Source organism: Callorhinus ursinus, unplaced genomic scaffold, assembly GCF_003265705.2.
Source record: "Callorhinus ursinus isolate GAN/ISIS: 27379988/994484 unplaced genomic scaffold, GSC_fseal_2.0 scaffold269, whole genome shotgun sequence".
NCBI lineage: Eukaryota > Metazoa > Chordata > Mammalia > Carnivora > Otariidae > Callorhinus > Callorhinus ursinus.
In genome coordinates, this window is record NW_027397325.1 from 16,530 (window position 1) to 42,116 (window position 25,587).

A 25,587-nucleotide genomic window follows, 5' to 3' on the forward strand; every position below is an offset into this window, starting at 1 on the left:
TAGCCTACTGTTGACCAAAAGCCTTACTGATAACATAAACAGAATTAACCCATATTTTGTATGTGATATGTATTATATATTGTATTCTCACAATCCATCTAGAGAAAAGTATGTTATTAAAAAACCATAAGGAAGAGAAAATACGTTTACAGTACTGTATTGTATTAACTGACAAAAATCCATATGTAAGTGGACCCACACAGTTTAAACGTTCAGAGGTCAACTGTACTTATTTTGCAAGCAGGGTAAAGTATCAGACCCTTCACAGCTGCTGACAAACACAAGTTTAAGTACAACAGCCAGCTTGCTGAGAACAGTAGAGCAAAAGATTGGAACTTCTTACTGAGCCACAGTACCCACCTTGGAATATCTACCTCCAGATTTATTACACGATTAAAGCACACCCACCCAAGGGATGCCTGGGTGGCTCAGTCAGTTAAGTGTCCTACACTTGGTTTTAGCTCAGGTCATGATTTCAGGGTCGTGATTTTGAGCCCTGTGTTGGGCTCTGTGCCCAGCGCAGAGTCTGCTTAAGACTCTCTCTCCCTCTCCCTTTGCACTCCCCCCCTCCAAAAACAAAAAGAAACACACACACACACACAAAATGTATTCAGTTGATGAACACATTTTATCTAAAGTTATGAAAAATTTTTGTGAGTTTCACTCATTTACATGATGAAAGCAAAGTCATCATTTGCTGATTTGAGTACCAAGAAAAAAAGTTTTAAATACCTATTTGAAGAGATGCTCTTTTGCTTATCCTTCTCAGGCTTCCTATAAAATCCATTATAGCTCAAGTTCAACTCTTAGGCAATCAGGAAATTTTTAAAAAATCCTGGTCAAATATATTTAGCTACATCAAAAGAGATTATTATGCTTGAGAATATTTTTAGTTCTTGAGAAGCAACTTCCTCATCTTGTCACCATGTCCTGTGATGCTAGCCACTTTGGACTTCCCACAACCCACCAGATGCTTGCCCACCTTTACAAATAATGAAAACTCTGTTTTCTATTACTCTGATATTCTTCCTCCACCTTGCTATCCTGGAGAAGTTCTCTCTATTCTTTTAAGTCTCAGGTAAACTTACCCTCTTTGTTTTGTCAAATCATTCCCAGCCCAAATTATCTGCTCCTTCTGCTCTTTTTCCGTGTTATTTCACACACACTAGTGTTTTCATCCCACGTGTGTCACATTCTAACTTGTACATACACCTCTCTCCTCAGTCACATGTTGCCTTGTTTTAGAATTTTGCCTGTGTCACATATAGTTGTCTACTCCCTCTCATCTCTTCATTAAACAAATAGTTATTGAGAACGTGTTAGCCACTGTTCTTGGCAATGGGAATACGGCTGCACAAAAGTCACATTGAGACATTTCCTTTGTGGAAATTAGCAGAGTAAAAACAATAAATCAGTGGAGAAATACAATAACAAAATAAGCAGCTGGAGATTAGTGCTATGAAGAAAAAAATGCAAAATAATTTTGAAATTAAAAGTAATGAAAAAATCCAACTTGGATAGAGCAGCCAAGAAATGCTCTTCTGAGGAAGTGGCGTTGCAGCTCTGACTTGAAAGGTGAGAATGAGGTGGCCATGAGAAAGGCCAAGAAACACACTCCAAAGGAGATAAGCAGTGGAAAGGCTTGGGAAGGGTGCCTGGGGACAAGGTAGCTAGACGACAGTGAGAAGGTGAAGAATTCTAGAAGAAAAGATCAGAGAGATGGAGAGAGCAGGTTCATGAGTCATGGGAAGGGATTGAGAATTTGTTCCAAAAGCAATGGAACAAAAAGCACTGAATATTTCTATTCAAAGGATTGAGGTAATCTAATTTACACTGCTGAGAAATCTGGCTGGCTACTGTGAGTGAATTGACTGAGCCCTGCTGGATGCTTGGAACAATGGTTCAGATCAAATATTATGGTATCTTTGACTAAAGCTGAAGTATGGCATGCAAGCAAGTGGATGGACTGGAAAATAAAAATATTAGTGGACTGAATATAGTTAATAAGGGAAAAGGGGGTATTGGGAATAATCAATCCATAGGTTTTAAAATTGAGCAAGTAGCTAAGTGATGGTGAGGAAATGGGTTGGAAGCTGAATTTTGGAGGAATATCAAGAGCTCCATTTTCAACGTACTGATTTTGAGATAGCCATTTAATATCCAAAATAAGATGTCAAAAAAGTAGATGTATATTAGAAACAGGATGGATTTCTGAAGAGAGATCTGGACTGAAGAAACCAATATTATATATCTGTATCAGTAAATACTTGTATTTAATACTATGGATGGGACTGAATGAAATTCCTCAGAAAGATATTTCAGTTTAAGAAGGAAGGATGTACCAGGACAGAAATTTGAGGCAAGGAAAGTTTTAGATGAGGAGTATTAGATCATTTATGATCAATTAAAACATCTCCAATTCAAACCAAATCAAGAAGGAAACATACCAAGTAACACATACTTAAATCATGATGTAGGGTGCATGCACCTCTGAGTTTGTGGATTCACCGCTTCAAAGATGTTGACAATGCTTAACGATAATTGTTATAGTTTACCTACTTTACAGATAACAAAGCTGATCATCATAGTGAAAAAACAACTTGTGCACGGTTGCATAATTAATAAAATAGAGAAGCCGGGCATTAAAGTCTAAGTTCATTTCTATCACACCACTCTGTCACAAAAAATATATTTAATCTTCCTCATTATGATATTATAAACCTATGAACTTAGGTTGATAAATCCAGTTATCCCCATTTTCTTATCAATGAAAAATAGGAGCCTCAAAGATATTTGATAATTTGTTCGAGGTCACACTGATAATTAGCAGAGTCATGACTAGCTTTCAGGTCTCAACTCTTACACAAATACTCTTTTCCCCAGACCCCGTGATGTCACGTTTCCTATCTAGTCTTGGTCCCATTACAAAAAGAATCTTTAATTTCTTCCTTTACCTGTATTTTTTTTCTTAAATATTTATTTATTTATTTTTTATTTATTTATTTATTTATTTATTTGAGAGAGTGAGCATGAGCGGGGGGAGGGGCTGGGGGAGAGGGAGAGAGAATCTCAAGCTGACTCCACACTGAGCACAGAGCCCTACATGGGGCTTGACCTCACGACTCTGAGATCATGACCTGAGCCGAAATCAAGAGTCAAGACGCATAACTGACTGAGCCACCCAGGCGCCCCTATATTTATTATTTAAAAAACTCTAAGTATGTTAGTTCGAGTTCTTCACTTTGGCTATACTTTGCTTCTTTGACATTTTCCTCCACCACAAGCACATTGGCGATACGGATAAAGTTCTCAGTATCTGCGGCAGCACAGGCGTTTATGGAGCCCAAACCACTGTCATGGCCACTTACCATTATGTGCTGAGTCAACCTTGAGCTTCAGGAGCAATACTCATATTATTTTTATCATGAGATATGACTACTTTACTTTTTTAAAGGGAAATAAAGTTGAAGGAAATATAAGCATGTATTTGTGTTTCTTATCTCTATTTTTAGACTTTGATATCTCTAACTTTACGGAATCTTTAAAATTTTAATTGGCAACACACATATATCCCAATGACCCTGAGTTTTCCATTTAGCCTAAATCATATAAAGATATCCATGAACTTCTACCAGAGATCCATTAATTATCAAATAATAATGTAAATGAATGGTAGTGAATAGCACATTTTTCATTAAATCTATAAGCTAATTCTCATTCATGTTCCAACCCAATTTCATTCACCACACACTGATATCTTTTTAAAAATTTTTTATTGTTATGTTAATCACACACTGATATCTTGTTAGTTCGTAGGCATATGGATCAGTACTTATTTCCAAGACTACTTCAGTATTCTTTTTCTTTTCATAAAGATAATTTGTGGAATTAACTTCTTCAGATTTTATATGGTAATTTCCTTGTTAAAAAGTTTTATATTAAGCTTAACTCCTCCGGATAAAGCTTATGATGTGTAAATTTGAAAGTAAAAAAGGCACAAATTATGAATAGTGGCAGAAAATTATATGTGCACATACAAAACATAGATGTGCATATTGCATAAGGCCATTATACGTTTCAGAGAACATGTGACAATTCTTTTTCTCTTTTAATATTAGCTCTTTTGTTTTAAAATGTAATATTTGTATGTACCTCAGAAAATCTAAAAATTTTCATTACCATGAACCTTTCAGTTCCATTTCACCTTTTAATTGACATAAAATATAAAATTGAAAAACAAGAACAAAAATATCCTAAGATGCATGTACATACTTCTAAAGAATCTTGAGGGTTTTTTTTTTTTAATGCCTCTCAACTTTTCCTAATGACTTCATACTTAGAAATCCTGTCACATCTTTCCTTGTCTACACAACTGGGATTTACATTCTCCCTCTTAATACACCATCACAAATGAAAACATTGGTTTTGGTTCCAACTGCATATTCAATAGCAGCTGAGAAAATTAGAAATGTGTACTCATTTAGTGAGTTTTAACACACTCAGACTTCAACTTAGTAAGGTAACAAAGTGAAAAAAATCCAGAACTATAAAGTTCTACAAAAGACGACACTGAGCCAAGAATGAATTTATTTAAAGAGGGGAGTGGGGCACTAATTGCTTAATCTTCCTGAGAAAAGGACAGTTTACCTTTAGCAAACACTGAAGAAAAGTACATATTTATTAAACTTTTTGTCCCTTCAGATCATGCCATTCAAAGTTGTCCTTTGACAATTCAAATGTCCTTCTAATGAATTTCACCTGCTCTCAAATATTAAAAATTCCCTTTCATCATAAATTTCCTTTCATGAAATTACTGGCCGCTGAATTGGCCAAAGCACAGTTCTAATAGGTCTGTTTACACCGTGAGACCCAAATAAAAGTGCCTAGTTGTGGACCTTGAGGTTCAAGCCATGTAAATGAGTTACCCAATCCAATCTGGGAAGAGCAAACGTTGCATTCATTTCAATCACTGCGGGTCATGTAGACCCAGCCTCATTCTAAATTTCCTCAAGTGCTTTCATCACATGGGTTTGGCAAACTGACAACTCAGAATAGATATAATACTGATTTGTGTCTTCTCAGTGGTGCAGGTGGAACAGGGATATCAAAGGAGGCCCTTGAAATTAGTATATTGGCACTCATCCATTCCTGGATGTATTTTTGTCTTCTCTATTCATCTCAGGAAAATATCTAACTGGGTGCTTTGTATGAGGTCATTCACAAAGTAATTCTCTGGGTTTTTTTGTTTGTTTGTTTTACATTTTTACATTAAAGTGTAAAGTGTTTTACATTTTACATTTTTAGTTTAGATTCAGGAGAACCTAAATTTCTTGTTCTCCTATTAAAATAAAAATAAGGGACTCCTGGATTGGTCAGTTAAACATCTGCCTTTGGCTCAGGTCATGATCCCAGGGTCCTGGGATCAAGCCCCACATCAGGGTCCCTGCGCAACAGGGAGCCTACTTCTCCCTCTGCTGCTCCCCCTGCTTGTGCTCTCTCTCTTTCTCTGTCAAATAAATAAATAAAATCTTTAAAAAAATTAAAAAGAATAGTCAAGATTTAAGCCCCTATAAGGCTCTCACCTTCCTTCAACCTGCCTACCTCATCTTTTGCTGCTTCAACTTGCAGGCCTCAAACCTAATACAAGGTTCAGCCTCTTTGTGACCCTCCATATCCTATGGCTTCAAAACCTGGCTATGACTGGGGCACCTGGGTGGTTCAGTTGGTTAAGCATCTGACTCTTGATTTTGGCTCAGGTCATGATCACAGTGTCCTGGGATTAAGCCCCTTGTGGGGCTCCATGCTCTGCATGGAGCTGCTTGGGATTCTCTCTTTCCCTCAGCCCCTCCCCCCCACACCCCCACCAGTTCTCTCTCTCTATATAAATAAAATGAATAAATAAATAAAACCTGGTTATGATTAAAAAAAAATGGTGCCCTCAACATACTCATTTTATTGCTGTCAAATCTAAAGCAATGCATGATGGATCCCTATTGAAAATGTGCCTCTAAGAGCTTACTTTTTCTAAAACAAATTAAATCTTATGGCCCCTCCCCCCACTTCCCTCTCCCTCTCTCTTTCTCTCTCTCTTTCAGATAAATAAATAAGTCTTTGGGGCACTGGATAGCTCAGTGGGTTAAGTGTGGGACTCTTGGTTTTGGCTCAGGTCATGATCTCAGAGTTGTAACACTGAGCCCTGCATCGGCTCCACACTTGCATGAAGTCTGCTCAAGATTCTCTCTCCTTCTTCCTCTCTCTCCCCCTCTGCCCCTTCCCCCCCCCCCCCCCGCTAGCTCACACTTTCTCTCAAATAAAGAAATAAAATATTTTTTAAAAAAATTAAATCATATGAATTTTTTTGTTACATAAATCATCTTTTCTAAAGTATTTGTGTCCCTGATATTAAAGAACTTTCATGGAAAATTAGAATAATTCTATATTTTCCATGTCAGTACCCACTTATAAGCTAGAGGCTGTTTAGCTTGTGTAAAAGAGAAAGCAAATCTTAAAATCAATATTCATTCCTTAGTTAAACTTCAAATATTAGAAAACTCTAATTAAATGAGTTCCTGTGTGGTCAAAAGGGAAAATGAAAAACTGAGTGTTTTGACATCATTGCATTTAGAAAACCTAAAATTAATCTCAGAACTCTGAAACTGATTTTTAAAAACAAAAATTCAGTTGTTGCATGCTCACCAATTTCTTATTAAAGTAATAGAGTTAAGAAAACTAAATCCAGTATATTTCTTTTCATTATCTTTGTTCTACAAGGACAAAACGCAAAATCTATATGAATTTTAAGTGTAAATCATTGGTCACTCTTATAAAAAAATTATGTTCAGCAATATTTATAATTAAGTTTGAAGACAAATAATACAAGTATTTATCCCATTAGTATTCCATCTAAACTTAGTTCTAAAAATATTTTATTGTAATAAGTGGATACTTAAAACTATATATAGAAGTAGCTTTTGTCAAGTTTTGCTCTCTGATGCCAGGTGAACAAAGATAGCAAACCCTACTCTCTCCCCTAGTTTTTCATATATTTTCTTTGTACGGTTCCTAGTCTTAAAGATTATGTGTATACATACATTTACACGCACACACACACACACACACACACTCACATATTTTAGGTTCCTAAGAAACTATAAAGAGAACAATGGTTACAAGAAACAGGAAGTTAATGTCAGTTACTAGTATATAGGCCTTGGCAAACTATAAGAAAAAAAATTCCCTATAAAGTGAGTTTTTCATACATGTATATGAACAAAAATAAATAGTTTAGCAAAAAGGTTTGTTTCTTCAGAATCCAGCTATGTAAGTATGAACTTATTGCTCAATATATATAATTGCCTATACATATGTTTTGCACATTTTCTATTGACTTGAGCTTTTCCTTATTGATATATAGAGCTTTTTATAAAGTAGGTATGTTTGCTTTTTTATATGTACTGTGAATTCTAATTTTGTTCAGTTTGTTATGACTTTTGCCTTTGGTTACCATGATTGGGGAGGGGGGGTGGTTAAGCACACATTCTTATTTATATCAAATAAAATAAATATTTTATTTTTTGATTTTTTGATTTTGAAGTAAAAACAGTCTTCTACACTTTTGTTGGAGATATATATAAAAATCATATGTGTGAATGTATATATCTTTAACTGATTTGGATTTATTTTAGTGTGTAATGAAGTATCAACTGAACCCCATTAGTTTTCAAATAACTACCCAGTTTGTCACAACACTGTTGATTTTAAAATTGCAAGACTCCCTGATTTATTTGAAATGCTACCTCTAGGATATGGTAAATTTCTTTAAGAAAAGACTTATTTATTTAAGAGAGAGAGAGAGAGAGAGAGAGAGAACATGAATAGGTGGGGCAGAGGGAGAGGAAGAGAGAGAATTTCAAGCAGATCCCACACTAAGCACAGACCCTGAAGCTGGGCTCAATCTCAGGACCCAGAGATCACCACCCCAGCCAAAACCAAGCATCAGACACTTAACCAACTGCGTCACCCAGGAGCCCCTAGGATATAGTAAATTTCTGTACATTGTGGGTCTATTTCTGAAACTTTAGTTTATTTTGTTGGTCTGCTTATTCAGAAGTCACTAACTTAATTTTTAATTTTAGTTTTGTTTTTTAATAGGCCTAATCTTATCACTCTTGTCATCCTCGTCACTTTTCTTTCCAAAGTTTTCTTGGATATTTATGCCTATTTGTTTTTCCATATAGCCTGTCCATGACACCTTTATGAAGTTGAGCCTTTCTATGGTATATATTTCCATGTATTTCATTTTATGTTTGTGATTAAGAATGCTGAAAATTTTTTCTCAGGTAGATTTTTCTCAACCTCTGTGTTTTCTTCTAAGCTTTGAGTTTTATTTTTGTTGAAAATATAAATAAGGTCTTTTTTTATCTTATATCTTCAATTCGTCATTGTGTGTATTGATGAAGGCTATTGATTTTTGTATTTTAATTTCACACCCACCACCTAACTGAATTATTTTGTCTGCAGAATCTTTTCACTTAAGTCTAGTGGAATTGCTGGGTTTAAATCATATCATCTGCAAATATTGATATTTTTAGTGGTCTCTTTTCAGTGTTCATACTTCTAATTTCTCTCTTTTGACCAGTTACATCAGTGAGAACATCTAGTGCTGTGTTAGACAGGAAAGCTGATTATAGTACTTTCATCTTCTTGACTTAGCAATAAAGCTTTCGGTATTAGCCCATGTATACGATGCTTACTTTTCACATATATATGATACATACAGATATATAAAATGTATCTAGGTGTACATATATATATACATATGTATTTCATATTTCTATATGTATTTTACATGTGTGTATAATGCACACCCATACACACACAATTCTCTTTCTTCTTATATGTCTAATAATGTCTAGAAAGTCACCACAAACCCTAAATTAACAAATACTGAACCATTACTCCTAGGGGTAACGTGTACATGTATGTTTTTTGTGTGTAGGGACATATCTCACATATAATCTTAATTCCTAAAGCAATTCATCCTGGTAGATTATATTTGCTTTACTTTACAAAAGAAAAAACGAGGTTTAGAAGTGTTAAGTGACCATTCCCACTACCAGTACCAAACTTGAGCTTCAAACCCTACAGTAACTGGCCATAGAGCCAGCGTCCTGTACCACACTGTGCTGCCCCCTGCTGTCTCCATCCCATGGTCGTCTCTGTAGAACTGCTGAAAGGACAGCAGAGCAGCACCTGGTTGGACCTCAGCAGGGAATGTGCACATTTGGACGACTCCGGTTTTTCACTGCTCTGTGTGTGTACGTGTCCTGCAATGGTGGTGAAAATGCCCCAGGTATTAATTTTAGGGTTACAAATAGATTTTAGCCAGTAGGTGAAATTGCAGATACAGAATTGGCAAATAAGGATCATGGGTGTAAACATTTATAAGTTATGTTAGGGAATTCCTCATCAATTTCTATTTTGTTCAATGTTTTTTTAACCAGTAATTAGTGCTGAGTTTTGACAAATTTCTTTTCAGTGACCAAGAAGGAGATCATTTGAATTTTCTTCTCAGATATATTGATTATCGTGAGTTATTGTAATAAACTTCTTAATATTTTATGTATCTCTGACTTCTTAGAATACTCCTCTTGCTCATAATAAAATATTCTTGAAGTGAGGTCCTAAAACTTATTTTCTAGTTTTTTAATTGATATTAAAACAGAGATTGGTCTGTGAAATATTTGTATGGTTTTTGTGCAATACATTTTTGTTTTTTTTTTCTATTGAGTAATACTTGCTTCATATAAAAATATTCGAATGGAATTATATTCTCTGGAGTAGTTTAAGTGGCATGTAGAATTATCTGCTCTTTACAACTGTTTGTTTGAGGGTAATTCATGTTTTAGAAACTGAAATTACCTCATAAGTGATGAGTAAATGGGATTATGACAGTAAAACGCAGTAGTCACGTTAGTTCCCACACAATCTTATTTGTGGATCTAGGGTATACAACACTAAATAACAACAGCTGAAGGGAAATTACATTAATGCAGATGCTCGCATTCACCTCTTGTTCCAGAGACACTTTCTAGTTTGCCTTCCAGCTGCTACAGGTCTTGATCCTGTGACAGCCAGAACCTTTCCTGAACTCCATGGGTCTGTGGCTTGAACATCACAACGCTACCCCTTCTGTTTCTAACCAGCCCGCTGATGTGCGCCACTCCAGTCAGTGAGCACCCTGAGAAAGTAAGGTAGGACTTTCCGTCAGAGAGGCTCTTGCAGGACGCCAGTGGTCTTTCCCAGAGCGAAAAGGCACTCCCCTGAACAGAGGGAATGTGGGCTGAGTGCAAGACACCTGGCTGAAATGGTGTCCGACTTTCTTCATCCTCTCAAGTTTGGGGATTTCTGAATGTCCTCTGGGTCTGGACTCCTGGGGTGTCCTCTCTCAGTCCCCCAGGACTGCAGTCATTCATCTCTCCCCTCTGTGCCTCAGACAAGTGCTTCTGTCACTCCAGGCTGTTCTTAACTACATTCCTGGTCACAGATCTGGGAAGAACCAGCAGCGACGGGAACAGTGGCCACATCTCCGGTCTGTGACACTTCATCCCTCTGGATGGGGACTGAAGTTTAAGTTGCTGCAGATCCCTGACATGGGGAACAGGTGTGCATGGCCATTATTCCAAGGTGGTGATGCTTGAGTGGCACATAACCCTCTGGAAGCCTTGAGAACCTGGGCCCCGACGCCCAATCCCGCAATCTCCCCATCCTCCCACCCCCACCCTGTGCTTGATTGCTGCTCTCAAGGTCAGTGCAGCTGGGCAGGTCAGTGGCTGGTCCCATTCTGTGCCAGAGACAGAGGCCTCACCCACTGGAGCCCCACCCTGGCTCTGCCACGCCAGCTTTCTCACTGCCCCCCACGTCCTCTAACCTATTTCCCCATAAGGTCAGGTATTTTTTTTTTATAATTCAAACTTTCTTTTTTAAAAAAATTTTTTATTGTTATGTTAATCACCATACATTACATCATTAGTTTTTGATGTAGTGTTCCATGATTCATTGTTTGCGCATAACACCCAGTGCTCCATGCAGAATGTGCCCTCTTTAGTACCCATCGCCAGGCTAACCCATCCCCCCACCACCCTCCCCTCTAGAACCCTCAGTTTGTTTTTCAGAGTCCATTGTCTCTCATAGTTTGTCTCCCCCTCTGACTTAGTCCCCTTCATTCTTCCCCTCCTGCTATCTTCTTCTTCTTCTTTTTTTTCTTAACATATATTGCATTATTTGTTTCAGAAGTACAGATCTGTGCTTCAACAGTCTTACAAATTCACAGCGCTCACCATACCACATACCCTCCCCAATGTCTATCACCAGCCGCCCATCCCTCCCACATCACCCCCACTCCCGCAACCCTCAGTTTGTTTCCTGAGATTAAGAATTCCTCATATCAGTGAGGTCATATGATACATGTCTTTCTCTGATTGACATATTTCACTCAGCATGATACCCTCCAGTTCCATCCACATCATTGCAAACGGCAAGCTTTCATTCCTTTGGATGGCTGCATAATATTCCATTGTGTATATATACCACCTCTTCTTTATCCATTCATCCGTTGATGGACATCTTGGCTTTTCCCACAGTTTGGCTATTGTGGACATTGCTGCTATAAACATTGGGGTGCATGTAACCCTTCGGATCCCTACATTTGTTTCTTTGGGGTAACTACCCAGTAGTGCAATTGTTGGATCGTATGGTGGCTCTATTTTCAACTGTTTGAGGAACCTCCATACTGTTTTCCAGAGTGGTTGCACCAGCTTGCATTCCCACCAACAGTGTAGGAGGGTTCCCCTTTCTCCGCATCCCCGCCAACATCTATCGTTTCCTGACTTGTTAATTTTAGCCATTCTGACTGGTGTGAGGTGGTATCTCACCGAGGTTTTGATTTGGATTTCCCTGATGCCGAGCGATGTTCAGCACTTTTTCATGTGTCTGTTGGCCATTTGGATGTCTTCTTTGAAAAAATGTCTGTTCATGTCTTCTGCCCATTTCTTGATTGGATTATTTGTTCTTTAGGTGTTGAGTTTGAGAAGTTCTTTATAGATTGTGGATACTAGCCCTTTATCTGATATGTCATTTGCAAATATTTTCTCCCATTCTGTCGGTTGTCTTTTGGTTTTGTGGACTGTTTCTTTTGCTGTGCAAAAGCTTTTTATCTTGATGAAATCCCAATAGTTCATTTTTGCCTTTGCTTCCCTTGCCTTTGGCGATGTTTCTACGAAGAAGTTGCTGTGGCTGAGGTCGAAGAACTTGCTACCTGTGTTCTCCTTTAGGATTTTGATGGACTCCTGTCTCACATTTACGTCTTTCAACCATTTGAAGTCTATTTTTGTGTGTGGTGTAAGGAAATGGTCCAGTTTCATTCTTCTGCATGTGGCTGTCTAATTTTCCCAATACCAATTGTTGAAGAAACTGTCTTATTTCCATTGGACATTCTTTCCTGCTTTGTCAAAGATTAGTTGACCATAGAGTGGAGGGTCCATTTCTGGGCTCTCGATTCTGTTCCATTGATCTATGTATCTGTTTTTGCGCCAGTACCATACTGTCTTGATGATGACAGCTTTGTAATAGAGCTGGAAGTCCGGAATTGTGATGCCGCCAGCTTTGCTTTTCTTTTTCAATATTCCTCTGGCTATTCGGGGTCTCTTCTGGTTTCATACAAATTTTAGAACTATTTGTTCCATTTCTTTGAAAAAAGTGGATGGTATTTTGATGGGGATTGCATTGAATGTGTAGATTGCTCTAGGTAGCATTGACATCTTCACAATGTTGGTTCTCCCAATCCATGAGCATGGAACGTTTTTCCATTTCTTTGTGTCTTCTTCAATTTCTTTCATGACTATTTTATAGTTTTCTGAGTACAGATCCTTTGCCTCTTTGGTTAAATTTATTCCTAGGTATCTTATGGTTTTGGGTGCAATTGTAAATGGGATCGACTCCTTGATTTCTCTCTCTTCTGTCTTGTTGTTGGTGTATAGGAATGCCACTGATTTCTGTGCACTGATTTTATATCCTGCTACTTTACTGAATTCCTGTATGAGTTCTAGCAGTTTTGGGGCGGAGTCTTTTGGGTTTTCCACATACAGTATCATATCATCTGCAAAGAGTGAGAGTTTGACTTCCTCTTTGCCGATTTGGGTGCCTTTGATTTCTTTTTGTTGTCTGATTGCTGTGGCTAGGACTTCTAATACTATGTTGAATAGCCGTGGTGATAGTGGACATCCCTGCCATGTTCCTGACCTTAGAAAAGCTGAGAGCTTTTCCCCATTGAGAATGATATTCGCTGTAGGTTTTTCATAGATGGTTTTTATGATATTGAGGTATGTACCCTCTATCCCTCTACTCTGAAGAGTTTTGATCAAGAAAGGATGCTGTACTTTGTCAAATGCTTTTTCTGCATCTATTGAGAGGTTCATAGGATTCTTGTTCTTTCTTTTGTTAATGTATTGTATCACGTTGATTGATTTCCGGATGTTGAACCATCCTTGCAACCAGGGATAAATCCCACTTGGTCGTGGTGAATAATCCTTTTAATGTACTGTTAGATCCTATTGGCTAGTATTGGTGAGAATTTTTGCATCCACGTTCATCAAGGATATTGGTCTGGAAATCACCTTTTTGATGGGGTCTTTGTCTGGTTTTGGGATCAAGGTAATGCCGGCCTCATGAAATGAGTTGGAAGTTTTCCTTCCATTTCTATTTTTTGGAACAGTTTCAGGAGAATAGGTATTAATTCTTATTTAAATGTCTGATAGAATTCCCCTGGGAAGCCATCTGGCCCTGGTCTTTTGTTTCTTGGGAGATTTTTGATGACTGCTTCCATTTCCTTAGTGCTTATAGGTCTGTTCAGGTTTTCTATTTCTTCCTGGTTCAATTTTGGTAGTTGATACATCTCTAGGAATGCACCCATTTCTTCCAGGTTATCTAATTTGCTGACATAGAGTTGCTCATAATATGTTCTTATAATTGTTTGTATTTCTTTGGTGTTGGTTGTGATCTCTCCTCTTTCATTCATGATTTTGTTGATTTGGGTCATTTCTCTTTTCTTTTTGATAAGTCTGGCCAGGGGTTTATCAATCTTGTTAATTCTTTCAAGGAAACAGCTCCTAGTTTCGTTGATCTGTTCTACTGTTCTTTTGGTTTCTATTTCATTGATTTCTGCTCTGATCTTTATTATTTCTCTTCTCCTGCTGGGTTTAGGCTTTATTTGCTGTTCTTTCTCCAGCTCCTTTAGGTGTAGGGTTAGGTTGTCTATTTGAGACCTTCTTGTTTCTTGAGAAAGGCTTGTATTGCTATATACTTTCCTCTCAGGACTGCCTTTGCTGCATCCCAAAGATTTTGAACAGTTGTGTTTTCATTTTCATTGGTTTCCATGAATTTTTTAAATTCTTCTTTAATTTCCTGGTTGACCCATTCATTCTTTAGTAGGATGCTCTTTAGCCTCCATGTATTTGAGTTCTTTCCGACTTTCCTCTTACGATTGAGTTCTAGTTTCAAAGCATTGTGGTCTGAAAATATGCAGGGAATCATCCCAATCTTCTGGTACTGGTTGAGACCTGATTTGTGACCTAGGATGTGATCCATTCTGGAGAATGTTCCATGGGCACTAGAGAAGAATGTGTATTCCATTGCTTTGGGATGGAATGTTCTGAATATGTCTGTGAAGTCCATTTGGTCCAGTGTGTCATTTAAAGTCTTTATTTCCTTGTTGATCTTTTGCTTAGATGATCTGTCCATTTCATTCAGGGGGGTGTTAAAGTCCTCCACTATTATTGTATTGTTGTCAATGTGTTCCTTTGCTTTTGTTATTAATTGCCTTATATAATTGGCTGGTCCCAAATAGGGCCATAGATATTTACAATTGTTAGATCTTCTTGTTGGATAGACCCTTTAAGTACGATATAGTGTCCTTCCTTATCTCTTATTACAGTCTTTGTTTTAAAATCTAATTTGTCTGATATAAGGATTGCCACCCTAGCTTTCTTTTGGTGTCCATTAGCACGGTAAATGGTTTTCCACCCCCTCACTTTCAATGTGGGGGTGTCTTTGGGTCTAAGTCTCTTGCAGACAGCATATGGATGGGTCTTGTTTTTTAATCCAATCTGATAGCTTGTGTCTTTTGATTGGGGCATTTAGCCCATTTACATTCAGGGTAACTATTGAAAGGTATGAATTTAGTGCCATTGTATTGCCTGTAAGGTGACTGTGACTGTATAATGTCTGTGTTCCTTTCTGATCTATGCTGCTTTTAGGCTCTCTCTTTGCTTAGAGGACCCCTTTCAATATTTCTTGGAGGGCTGGTTTTGTGTTTGCAAATTCCTTTAGTTTTTGTTTGTCCTGGGAGCTTTTTATCTCTCCTTCTATTTTCAATGACAGCCTAGCTGGATATAGTATTCTTGGCTGCATATTTTTCTCGTTTAGTGCTCTGAAGATATCCTGCCAGTCCTTTCTGGCCTGCCAGTCTCTGTGGATAGGTCTGTTGCCAATCTAATGTTTCTACCATTGTAGGTTACATATCTCTTCTCCCGAGCTGCTTTCAGGATTTTCTCTTTGTCTCTGAGACTTGTAAGTTTTACTATTAGATGTCGGGGTGTTGACCTATTTTTATTGATTTTGAAAGGAGTTCTCTGTGCCTCCTGGATTTTGATGCCTGTTTCCTTCCCCACATTAGGAAAGTTCTCTGCTATAATTTGCTCCAATATACCTTCTGCCCCTCTCTCTCTTCTTCTTCTGGGATCCCAATTATTCTAATGTTGTTTCGTCTTATCGTATCACTTATCTCTCGAATTCTGCCCTCGTGATCCTGTAGTTGTTTCTCTCTCTTTTTCTCAGCCTCTTTATTTTCCATCATTTGGTCTTCTTTATCACTGCTTCTCTCTTCTGCCTCATTTATCCTAGCAGTTAGTGCCCCCATTTTTGATTGCACCTCATCAATAGCCTTTTTGATTTTGACTTGATTAGATTTTAGTTCTTTTATTTCTCCAGAAAGCGTTTCTCTAATAACTTCCACGCTTTTTTCAAGCCCAGCTAGTATCTTTAAAGTCATCATTCTAAACTCTAGGTCCGACATCGTACTAATGTCCGTATTGAGTAGGTCCCTGGCTGACGGTACTACCTCTAGTTCTTTTTGCTGAGGTGATTTTTTTCGTCTTGTCATTTTGTCCAGAGGAGAATAGATGAATGAGAGAACAAAATGCTAACAGGTTAACAACATCCCCAGCAAATATACTGTATACAAATCAGAAAAGACCTGAAACCAGGGGAAAAGAAAGGGAAAGAAAGAAAAAAGAAAGAGAAAAAAAAAAGAAAAAAGATAAAAACAAAAACAGAACAATAGAAAAAAAAGCAGTATATGATTAAATATGATCAGGATGGTGCATAGATCAGTGCCACACACTAGATTTTGGGCGTATTTTGGTCTGTTAGAAAAAAGTGCCTCCTAAAATTTTAATGGAAGAAAGACATATATGTACAAAATAAGGGTTGATACAATGAAGGGATGGAAGATGACTGTAAAGATGAAAATTATAAAAGATTTTATGAAAGGAATTGATAAGTTGTTTGAAAAAACAAAGAAGATTTAAAAAAAAAAGACAAAAGGGAGAGAATATGATCAGGCAGGAGACTAGAACAAAGCCATACACTAGTGATTTAGGGTATATTTTGATCTGTTAGAAGAAACTGTATCTCAAAATTTTAAAGAGAGAACAACTTATATATATATGCCAAAAATAAGGGTAACTACTATGAAGGGATAAAATATGACTCTAAAAATGAAAAATAAAAAATGTTTTTTTTAAAAAAGGGATTGGTAAGATGTTGGTTGAAAAAAGGAAAAAGAAAAATTAAAAAAAAAGTTAAAAAATTAACTTTGATGAACTAATGAATCATGGTAAAAAAAAAAAAGCCATGAATTCTATGTGCATTATTCCCCTAGCGCTGGAGTTCTCCCGTTCTCCTTGATCGGTAAACTTGGTCTTGGCTTGCTGGCTGTTTGTGCTGATCTTCTGGGGGAGGGGCCTGTTGCCGTGGTTCCCAAATGTCTTTGCCGGAGGCTGAATTGCCTCTCCCTTGTCGTTCTGGGCTAAGCAAGCTGCTCGGGTTTGCTCTCAGGAGCTTTTGTTCCCTGCAAGCTCTCGGTACAGCTTTGGAGGACCAGGGCGAAAATGGTGGCCTCCCAATCTCTGCCCGGAGTAGCTGAGAACTCAGGGCCCCGCTCTTCAGGGCGCCCCCAGAGAAAAGCAGTCACTCCCGTCTCCCTGGTCTCCAGCCGCACTCCGTGCTCACCCGGACTGTGACCAAGCGTTTGTATCTCTGGCACCCGACCCCGTGTGGAGTCTCCAAACCCAGCAGATCCCTGCGGTGCGTTCCCGCGCCACTCCTCCCGGGGGAGGAAGGGGAGTCTCCCCGGATCTGCCGCTTGTTGGGTCCCTGCTGCAGGAGCAGTGGCCCTGCTGGACCGCGGATCACAGTGTATGGCAACCCCGAGCTGAGAGACCGCGCCTCGGCTCCGTCTCTGCAGCCGGCTTCCCCGCTCCGATACCTGGGAGCTCTGCTGCACTCAGGCAGTCCCGGTCTTTCTGTGACCCCAAGGGTCCTGAGACCACACTGTCCCAGGAGGATTCCACTCCCCGCTTAGCCACTGCAGCAACGTCCCTCAGCAGAGCCGACTCTAAAAGTTCTGATTTTGTGCTCCGCGGCTCTAGCACTTGCCAGAAGCGGCCGACAGAGGCCCCCTCCCCCGCCGCCTATCCTCCCGAATATCGCCTCGGATTCACTTCTCCGCACATCCTACCTTCCAGTAAGTGGTCGCTTTTCTGTTCAGAGAGTTGTTGCTACTCTCCTCTTCAATCTCCTGTTGAGTTCGTAGGTGTTCAGAATGGTTTGATCCCTATTCAGTTGAATTCCTGACACCAGATGAAATCTAGGTCTCCTACTCCTCCGCCATCTTGCTCCGCCCCCTAGAAATGTTAATTTTATAGTATTTGTTTAATATCCATATCCCCTGATAAAATGTAAGCTTCATGAGGGCAGGGATTCTGTCTGGTTAGTTTACCATGTATCCTCAGCACCGAGCAAAGTAAAGGCATAGAAGGCAAGCAATTAATGTATACATGAATGGACATGTAAACGAATAGGTGGATGGATGAGCACAAAGCCTTTTTCACACAATTACTGATACTTCATTCATGAGTGGTCGTGTCTGATTTTATGGGATGGGGCAGCCTCAGGGTCTGCTGTGGAGCTACTTCCTTCTCAGGAGTCAGGCAGGACTCTGGTTTGAGACTTTCTTAATAAATTAATATTCACCAAAGTTGATAACCAGCAAAATCAGAAATGATTGGATTTTGTGATTAGAATCTCCTGGTGATTTAATGTCTCATTGGGCAGCTTTAATTTTGGTGAAGTAAACAACACATTCTCCCATGTCGCCTGATTTTAACTGAAGTGAAAGTACTTGTGGCCAAACTGATTCCAGGTCATATTCGAGTGTTATCAGCCCCATAGTGCCTTCAGCCAGTTCTTTTTGGGGGATTCTATTCACCAGCAAATTAATTTTTAGATAGTCATTCCTTCTTTTCTCTCTTTCAATTCTTTTTTTAATTTGGCTGGATTGGGAGCCCAATTCTAGCTTTTAAAAGTTTTCTATAAAGGGTATTTGCAAAGGCAGTTTTTCAAGCATTATTCAAATTATAATTTTTGTATAAATATTATATATATATTTTTAAAGATTTTATTTATTTGAGAGAAATTGGGAGAGAGAGAGAGAGAGGGAGCTTGATGTGGGGCTCGATCCCAGGACCCTGGGATCATGACCTGAGCCGAAGGCAGATGCTTAACTGACTGAGCCACCCAGGCACCCCTAAATATGGTATATTTAATATATGTTATAATTTACCATTATAACTGTTACAAAATACAATAGTTAAATTTCATCTTTGTTTTCACACAGCAAGGTTCTCGTGTTTTTCTGGTTCTCAGCTTTTTGACTGTCCCATTTCTGTCTCCTTCCTGAGCTCCACTAGCTCTATCTCATCGTCTAATCTTTCCCACAGTATGGAGACTGATATAACTAACTTCTTACCAGCCAGATCATTGTCTAAAATAAAATTTTCAAAATATTGGGATAGGACCATATATGCAAGTATTATTTTAATCTTGATACAAGGGCTGATTCCTGAAGCAGGCAAGTTAAGATTTATGCTTGTGAGAGACATCTAAAGGGGTGGGTGGGGGAGAGTCATAGAATATCCATACAAAATTAAAACAGGAAAAAAACACTTGGATCATTAGACTCTTTGATTGACAACTGGGTGGGAGGGGGATTCATTTCCCAGAATCATTCTGAATACCATTAAAAGTTTATCTTGAAATTGCTTGAACATTTTATCAGAAATGCTAATTTCTTCCAAGAAGAAGGTTTTTAATTACAGTTCAAGCAAAAAGGAACAACAGATTTGGGACATCACTTATTCTTCACATTTTCTTCTGTAGACACCCCAAGTACAGTATTTTAAAATTTAATTCATCATTTTGTCCCATCCACCAAGTCAAATCTACACCTCCTTGTGTTTCCAGTAAAGGCTGTAGCTCACCATTTACCTGGACACATATAGTAGACATCTCAGAATCATTCTAGACATTTTTTTGTTCCTTTATCTTCAACATCCATATAATACCCATGCCTGTCATTTCACCTGTTAGTTTTGTTTAATGCATTCACTTCACTCTGACCACTTCGGCTCTCCCCAGGCTCTCCTCACATATTTGCCAGGTGAGGGCTGCCTTCTACATGGGAGTGGTAACTCCCACATTTCTATCCTCTAAACTGCAGACAGAGCAACCTTGCACAAATGAAATCTGACCCCCCACACCCTTGCTTGTAATCACTCAGAGATATCTCCACTATCCGCATAAGGAAGTCCAAGTCTCCTTAAAGAACTTCAGAAGATTCATGAAATCCTATCTACCTCTCCTATATCTAGCTTCTTTTAGTTTCATATTTTATGGTTTCTACTAAGGTAGTAGCTTCTACTGCTACCTAACAAATTACCGAAGTCAGTTCTTTAAAACAGCAGAGACTGACTTTCTATGTGTCAGGAATCTGGGTGCTCTGCTCAACTTGTCACAAGATTGAAATCGAGGTGTTGGTTGGGCTATGCATTTTTTTCTGCAGGTCAGTGTCCTTTTCAGGCTCACAGAGTTGCTGCCAATATTCGGTTTCTTGCAGTGGTAGGACTGAGGTCTCCACTCTCTTGCTGGCTCTTGGCCAGGGACGGCTCTAAGCTCTTTCAGGCTTTTCTTAGCTCCCTTCCCTGGGACCTCCTCCCCAGGCCCTCTCACACTTCAATCTCTCTTTCTTCAGGAAGGCCCTGGATCCTGCTAAGGGATTCTCTGGTTAGTCAGACATGCCCAGGTGAACTCAAAGTCAATTGATTAATAACCTAATCATAGCAGTGATATCTCATCATATTTACATTTCTTTCTGGAATCAAGAGAATAAAGTGAAAATCTTAGAGAGGTCATCTTAGAATTCTGCCCATTACAAGTACCAACCAGTGTGGTTTTGCTGTGAGTATTCCTGCTTATGCTATTTCTTCTGATGAAATATTCCTTCCTAACTTTTGCTCCTGGTTGATTCTTATTCACCTTTTGAGATTTTGGTATAATATTCTACAGAACATATGCTTTCCCTGAATTCACGACATCAGCTAAATTTTCCTCTGATATGCTGTGATAGTATGCTAGGTGTGTATGTCTCCTAGCATGAGTCCTATTCACTTAAGACTGTGTTTATTGGTTTGTTTCCCAAGGGTAGATTATTAGTCACTGATGCCACCATAACAAAATACCACAGACAGTGGCTTCAACAATAGGCATTTGTTTTCAGTATTCTAGAAACCAGAAGTTTAGGTCAGGATGTCAACCTGGTCAGTTTCTGAAAAGATTTCTCTTCCTGGCTGGTATAGGTTGCCTCCATCTTGCTGTGTGTTCACATGACCTCTTCTATGTGAGCAGAGGGAGAGAGAGAGAGAGAAAGAGCTCTCTGGTGCCTCTTCTGAACAAGGGCACTAATCCCATCATGAGGACACCAACCTTCATGATCTCATCTAACCCTAATTGCTTTTATAAAGGACCTGTCCCCAAATACAGTCACATTAGAGGTTAGGGCTTCAATATATGAATTTGGGGGACACATTCAGTCGATAACAGGTAGGGATGGTGACTTCTTCCCTTTTGTAATACAAATGCCTAATAGCCTTTCAATAATATTTTTAAGTGAACTAGTCTTGTAGGGCCAAACTCATCATATCTGATGTCCTTTGTCTTGATGACCTCTATTATCAAATTAGTTACCACTTCTTATGCTCTAATATTGCTTTATACCCTTCTAAATAATTTAATTCCTCAACTTCCAGCTTTGACTATACCACTCCATTAACTAATTAGTATACAAAAATAAATTCAATATTCCTTAACCTGATATGGTTTCTGAGGTCCAGAGAGATATAAAAATACTGAGATAAATGTCTTTCTTTTAATTGCAACATTATAGCCTAAATCCAAAGTAGAAAGACATAAATGTTCTAGGATCGGGGATTGGTCATGCTAATTATATGTTAACAACAGTAAATAATGTATTCATTGAAATGATATTATAGAAAATAATAGCATCAGATAATAATCATGCTAGAATATTAAGTACAAAACCAATTTAAAGAAATAATATATTTTTATTATATTATTTGTTTTCCTATATAATTCCCTGACCCCTTCACATATACTCTATGCTCTTTGAGGAAAAGGACTGTGTTTTATATTCATCATTATGTCCCTGGAACCAGATTGTTGACAGACAGTAAACACTAAAAAATGTTTATTGCTTTGACTGAGTTGGCTGAAACAAAGTGGGAGAGATATAAAATGTGAAAATATTCTTAGTAACACAAACATACACATACTGTCTTATATTACTGTGTAATATTAAGTGTCAAATATGTTACATACATTTTGAAGCAAAATTAAAACTATCAGTATAATTATAAGAATAAATCCACCTTTGGAAATGGAAGGAATTAAACTATTTCTTGGGCTCCTTCTAACTACAGGCAGCACTTTTCTCATTTTAAAATATTTCTTTACCTGGTGTGGTTATAATATTATTCCAGTTTTATTAATGGGCTAAATGTATTGCTTTTCAAAATTCTTTGAATGTTTTCCTTACTCTATATAGTTTATACAGAACCTAAATGTATTCTGATAGACCTCTATGAGCATCTGCAGGTGAACCATTCTTTAAAGCCTGCAGCTCTAACAGTCAGAAGTAGCTAGAGAAACAGTTCAGTTAGTCCGAATGAACCATTCCAGTCCTGAAATTGTCAATCATTTAGTTATGGATTATATTGCCTGTATATTTTTCCTTTTCCTAAGTAAAGAGGCTAGTTATTTTCTTGCTGTGGGCCCCCTGGATTTCCCTAAACAACTATCTTTTGGCATAAAGATAATTTTGTAAATTATCTCAGCAGGACCTGCAACAAGAACAAAAATAATAAGTGATTGTATGTGACTTACTTTTTCCCAAAGTTCAGGGTGTGTGTGTGTGTGTGTGTGTGTGTTTGAGATTACATAAGTGTGCATGTTTGTGTTTAGTAGACAACAGTAATTTTTATAAACAGAACAAACAAGGAATAGCATATTGCTTTATTGTGAGATCAAAACAGAACTATCAGGCATAAATATTCATTTATCTATTTAACAAACATTTGTTGAATATTCACTATTCACTATCACATTGTGTTAGGAAGTAACTTTAAAATAGTGAGTGAGAAAGACATATGCTGTCTTCTCCAAAGTTTATTCTTTTTGTTTTTTGTGCTCTTATTTGGCCGGGGGTCAGTGGGAGAACACGTAAATTCTACTCTCTTAACAAATTTCAGTTACAAAATATAGTGTTACCAATTATAATCACCTTGTTATCCATTAGATCTTCCAACTGTATTTATCCTATAACTGAAAGTTTGTATCCTTTGACTAAACTCTCCCTATTTCTCTCAGCCCCCAACTCCTGGCAATCACCCATACAGGCTCACTGCCATTTACCCATGGCCCACTCTGTGCTTTTGGAAGAAGAATCCGTTTTTTTCTTTTAATCTTTATCCATAAGCTTTGGATGTTGTCCTTTCCCACCCCCTTCCCCAGTTTTACCTAAGTTTTCCCCCCAAAGGCACAGTGGACAGGCACAGTACCTGTTCCCAACCAAGGCAATGGCACAGAGGTCCCCCTTCTGTACCTGCGGCAGACCAGCAGGGGGCACCACTAGGGCTGGCAGCATCAAATGGGCACCAAACAAGACAAAAGCATCACAACCCACATTCTGCCTCTAACCTATTCCAAGTTTTACTTCATCATTTATGCATTCACTCAACCAACAAACACTTATTATCAACTAGGTTATTCATAATGAAAATTAAGAAATGCAACCTGAGCGTCAGGCCTTTTCCCTTGGGGGGGCTAGTGGTTAAACTGAGGCACCAAGCTGAGAGTCAGGCTCCATGATCTCTCATTCTGCTTTCCAAAATTTAGCTTATTGATTTAAAGTATAGCATGTGATTCACAAAGCATTTTCTGATTTAAGTACAAAGTACGAAGCTTATTGAAGGCTTTCAACAGGGCCCTAGCGGCCCAGGGACCTTATGGAAGCAGCCAAGTGAGGGAGGAAAACCACATGGGGGAAAAATTCCATTTTTCAATTGTATGAACACAGGAAATGGGTGCATTTATTAAAGTAGTTGGCCCTTACTAAGTAGGTTTCGGCCAATAGCCAGAATATAGGAAAATCCTCTTACCTGCTCCCCCGACCAGTTTTTCGAGCACCAGAGGCCATGTTGTGAACGTTGGGAGAAGGTCAGGATAGGACCACAAGGTGTATACTGCCCAAAAAGAGACACAGAGAGACTTATTGCCAAAAGGTCAATCCCCTAGGGAACTGGCAAAGCCAAACACTAAGGTCACTTAAATTAAGAAACAGAAAAGAAACTCAACTCAAAGCTAGAGTGGAGGCTGTGAGGCCCAAAGAGGTTTCCTTCTTAAAGCAGGCAGATACTTAAAAAACTGGATTGTCACTTGAGACTGGGAGGCCCCTGTGATCCCACCTGGATGCGGCAGCAGCAATGGGCACGGTAGATAAAAGCGGGGACAGACCCCCCAGCAAGGATTCCATCTGTGACCTCAGAAGCAAGGAAGCGAAGAACAGGGCGCCTGCCTGTAGGAAATGTTGAAACTTCCCCATGTTTATTATTTTTATTCCCTCTGTGTTCACAGTGATTAGCAGTAAAACCTGAGATCAAAAAGGGCCTATGTTGGTACAGCCGCAAAGTGGAGTGGGGGCACAGGTAACCTAAGGAGACCGCGTTGCACCGCTGCAGCCAAGCTTGGGGAACAAGAGCCCCAAGTGACAAAGTAGGCGTCAGCAGCTACGGAAAAGAGAAAAGGACACTGAATGTCTGAGATCTGTGACAAAGAGAGAAAGCAAAGGATCCTGAGAGCCAGGGAGAGCCTCAGAAAGAATCCTGTGAGATACAGCGATTGAAGTACATCACTAAGACAGCCGGGTATGTAGTTTAATTAACCTAGCTTCCTTCCTATCACCGTATCTCGTCAGTTTCTTAAGAAAATCCTGCTAGTGAAGTTTTAAGAATATTTTTTACATGTCCTGAAATCCCACCCTTTTCAAGACCTACTTAACCTACTTAAGCTCCATCCCTACTTAACCCACTATGAACTATTATTCCTTCCTCCCAGAACATCCCCCCCCCCCAACTACCCTCTTCCTGTGTTGGCCCTGTTATTCTCCCTCCTGTAGCAGTTTTTGATCTTGAAAGACCCAATTCTAGGGACACTGGGTCCAAAAAGATCCTCAGGGATGATATTGGGAGATTCTGCACTTCACGTTTTAAGTAAGGCAGTTTAAGGAAAGAAAGAAGGAGAAACAGATGTTAGGCAAGGATAATAGTAACGCCCATCTCCATCCTATTGACATACCTGTTGGATATAGATTTTTCTCCAGTTCAAATAGGATGGGGTTACCACCACACACATACACAGTCACTGCATCCCCTCTGTGAGCATACAACTTCACAGTGTTGAGCTCTTCCTTTCCAGGTACTAAGGCAGAGACCTGATCTGTTCCAAGAGTGGGGAAAGCAGTGGTCACATCAGCCCGAAGCTTTCTCCTGCAGAAAGCAAACCAATACCTGGCATGAATCCTGCCTGGACGGATTTTAATAAATACGAAGGACTCCGAAGGACTTACTATAAAATCACAAGGACCAAGGAAAAGCTGGTTTATGATGCCCTAGTCTCATACACTCTTCCAAAACATCCTATTCTCTTTCTCATCCAATGTCTCATCTAGTTTCACATATTCCTGGGGGCAAGTCTTTCCATTTTACAAAGAAAGAGGAAAACTGAGAACCAGTGAGTAACCAAGTTAGCCCGACTAGAAACTCAGCCCTACCTTCCAGACTC

The 25,587-nt window shown here is 38.8% G+C and overlaps 1 protein-coding gene across 1 annotated transcript in view; it reads right to left on the reverse strand.

The window, feature by feature from the left end:
* Positions 1–25,587, reverse strand: part of LOC112817819 (uncharacterized) — a gene marked incomplete at its 5' end in the record, with an annotated part of 41,012 nt that overhangs the window by 10,015 nt on the left and 5,410 nt on the right. Inside the window, 3 exons of the mRNA XM_073890464.1 lie at positions 17,855–18,020; positions 23,907–23,990; positions 25,102–25,242. Coding sequence (XP_073746565.1) covers positions 17,881–18,020; positions 23,907–23,990; positions 25,102–25,242 — 365 coding nt within the window. The remainder of the gene's footprint in view (positions 1–17,854; positions 18,021–23,906; positions 23,991–25,101; positions 25,243–25,587) is intronic.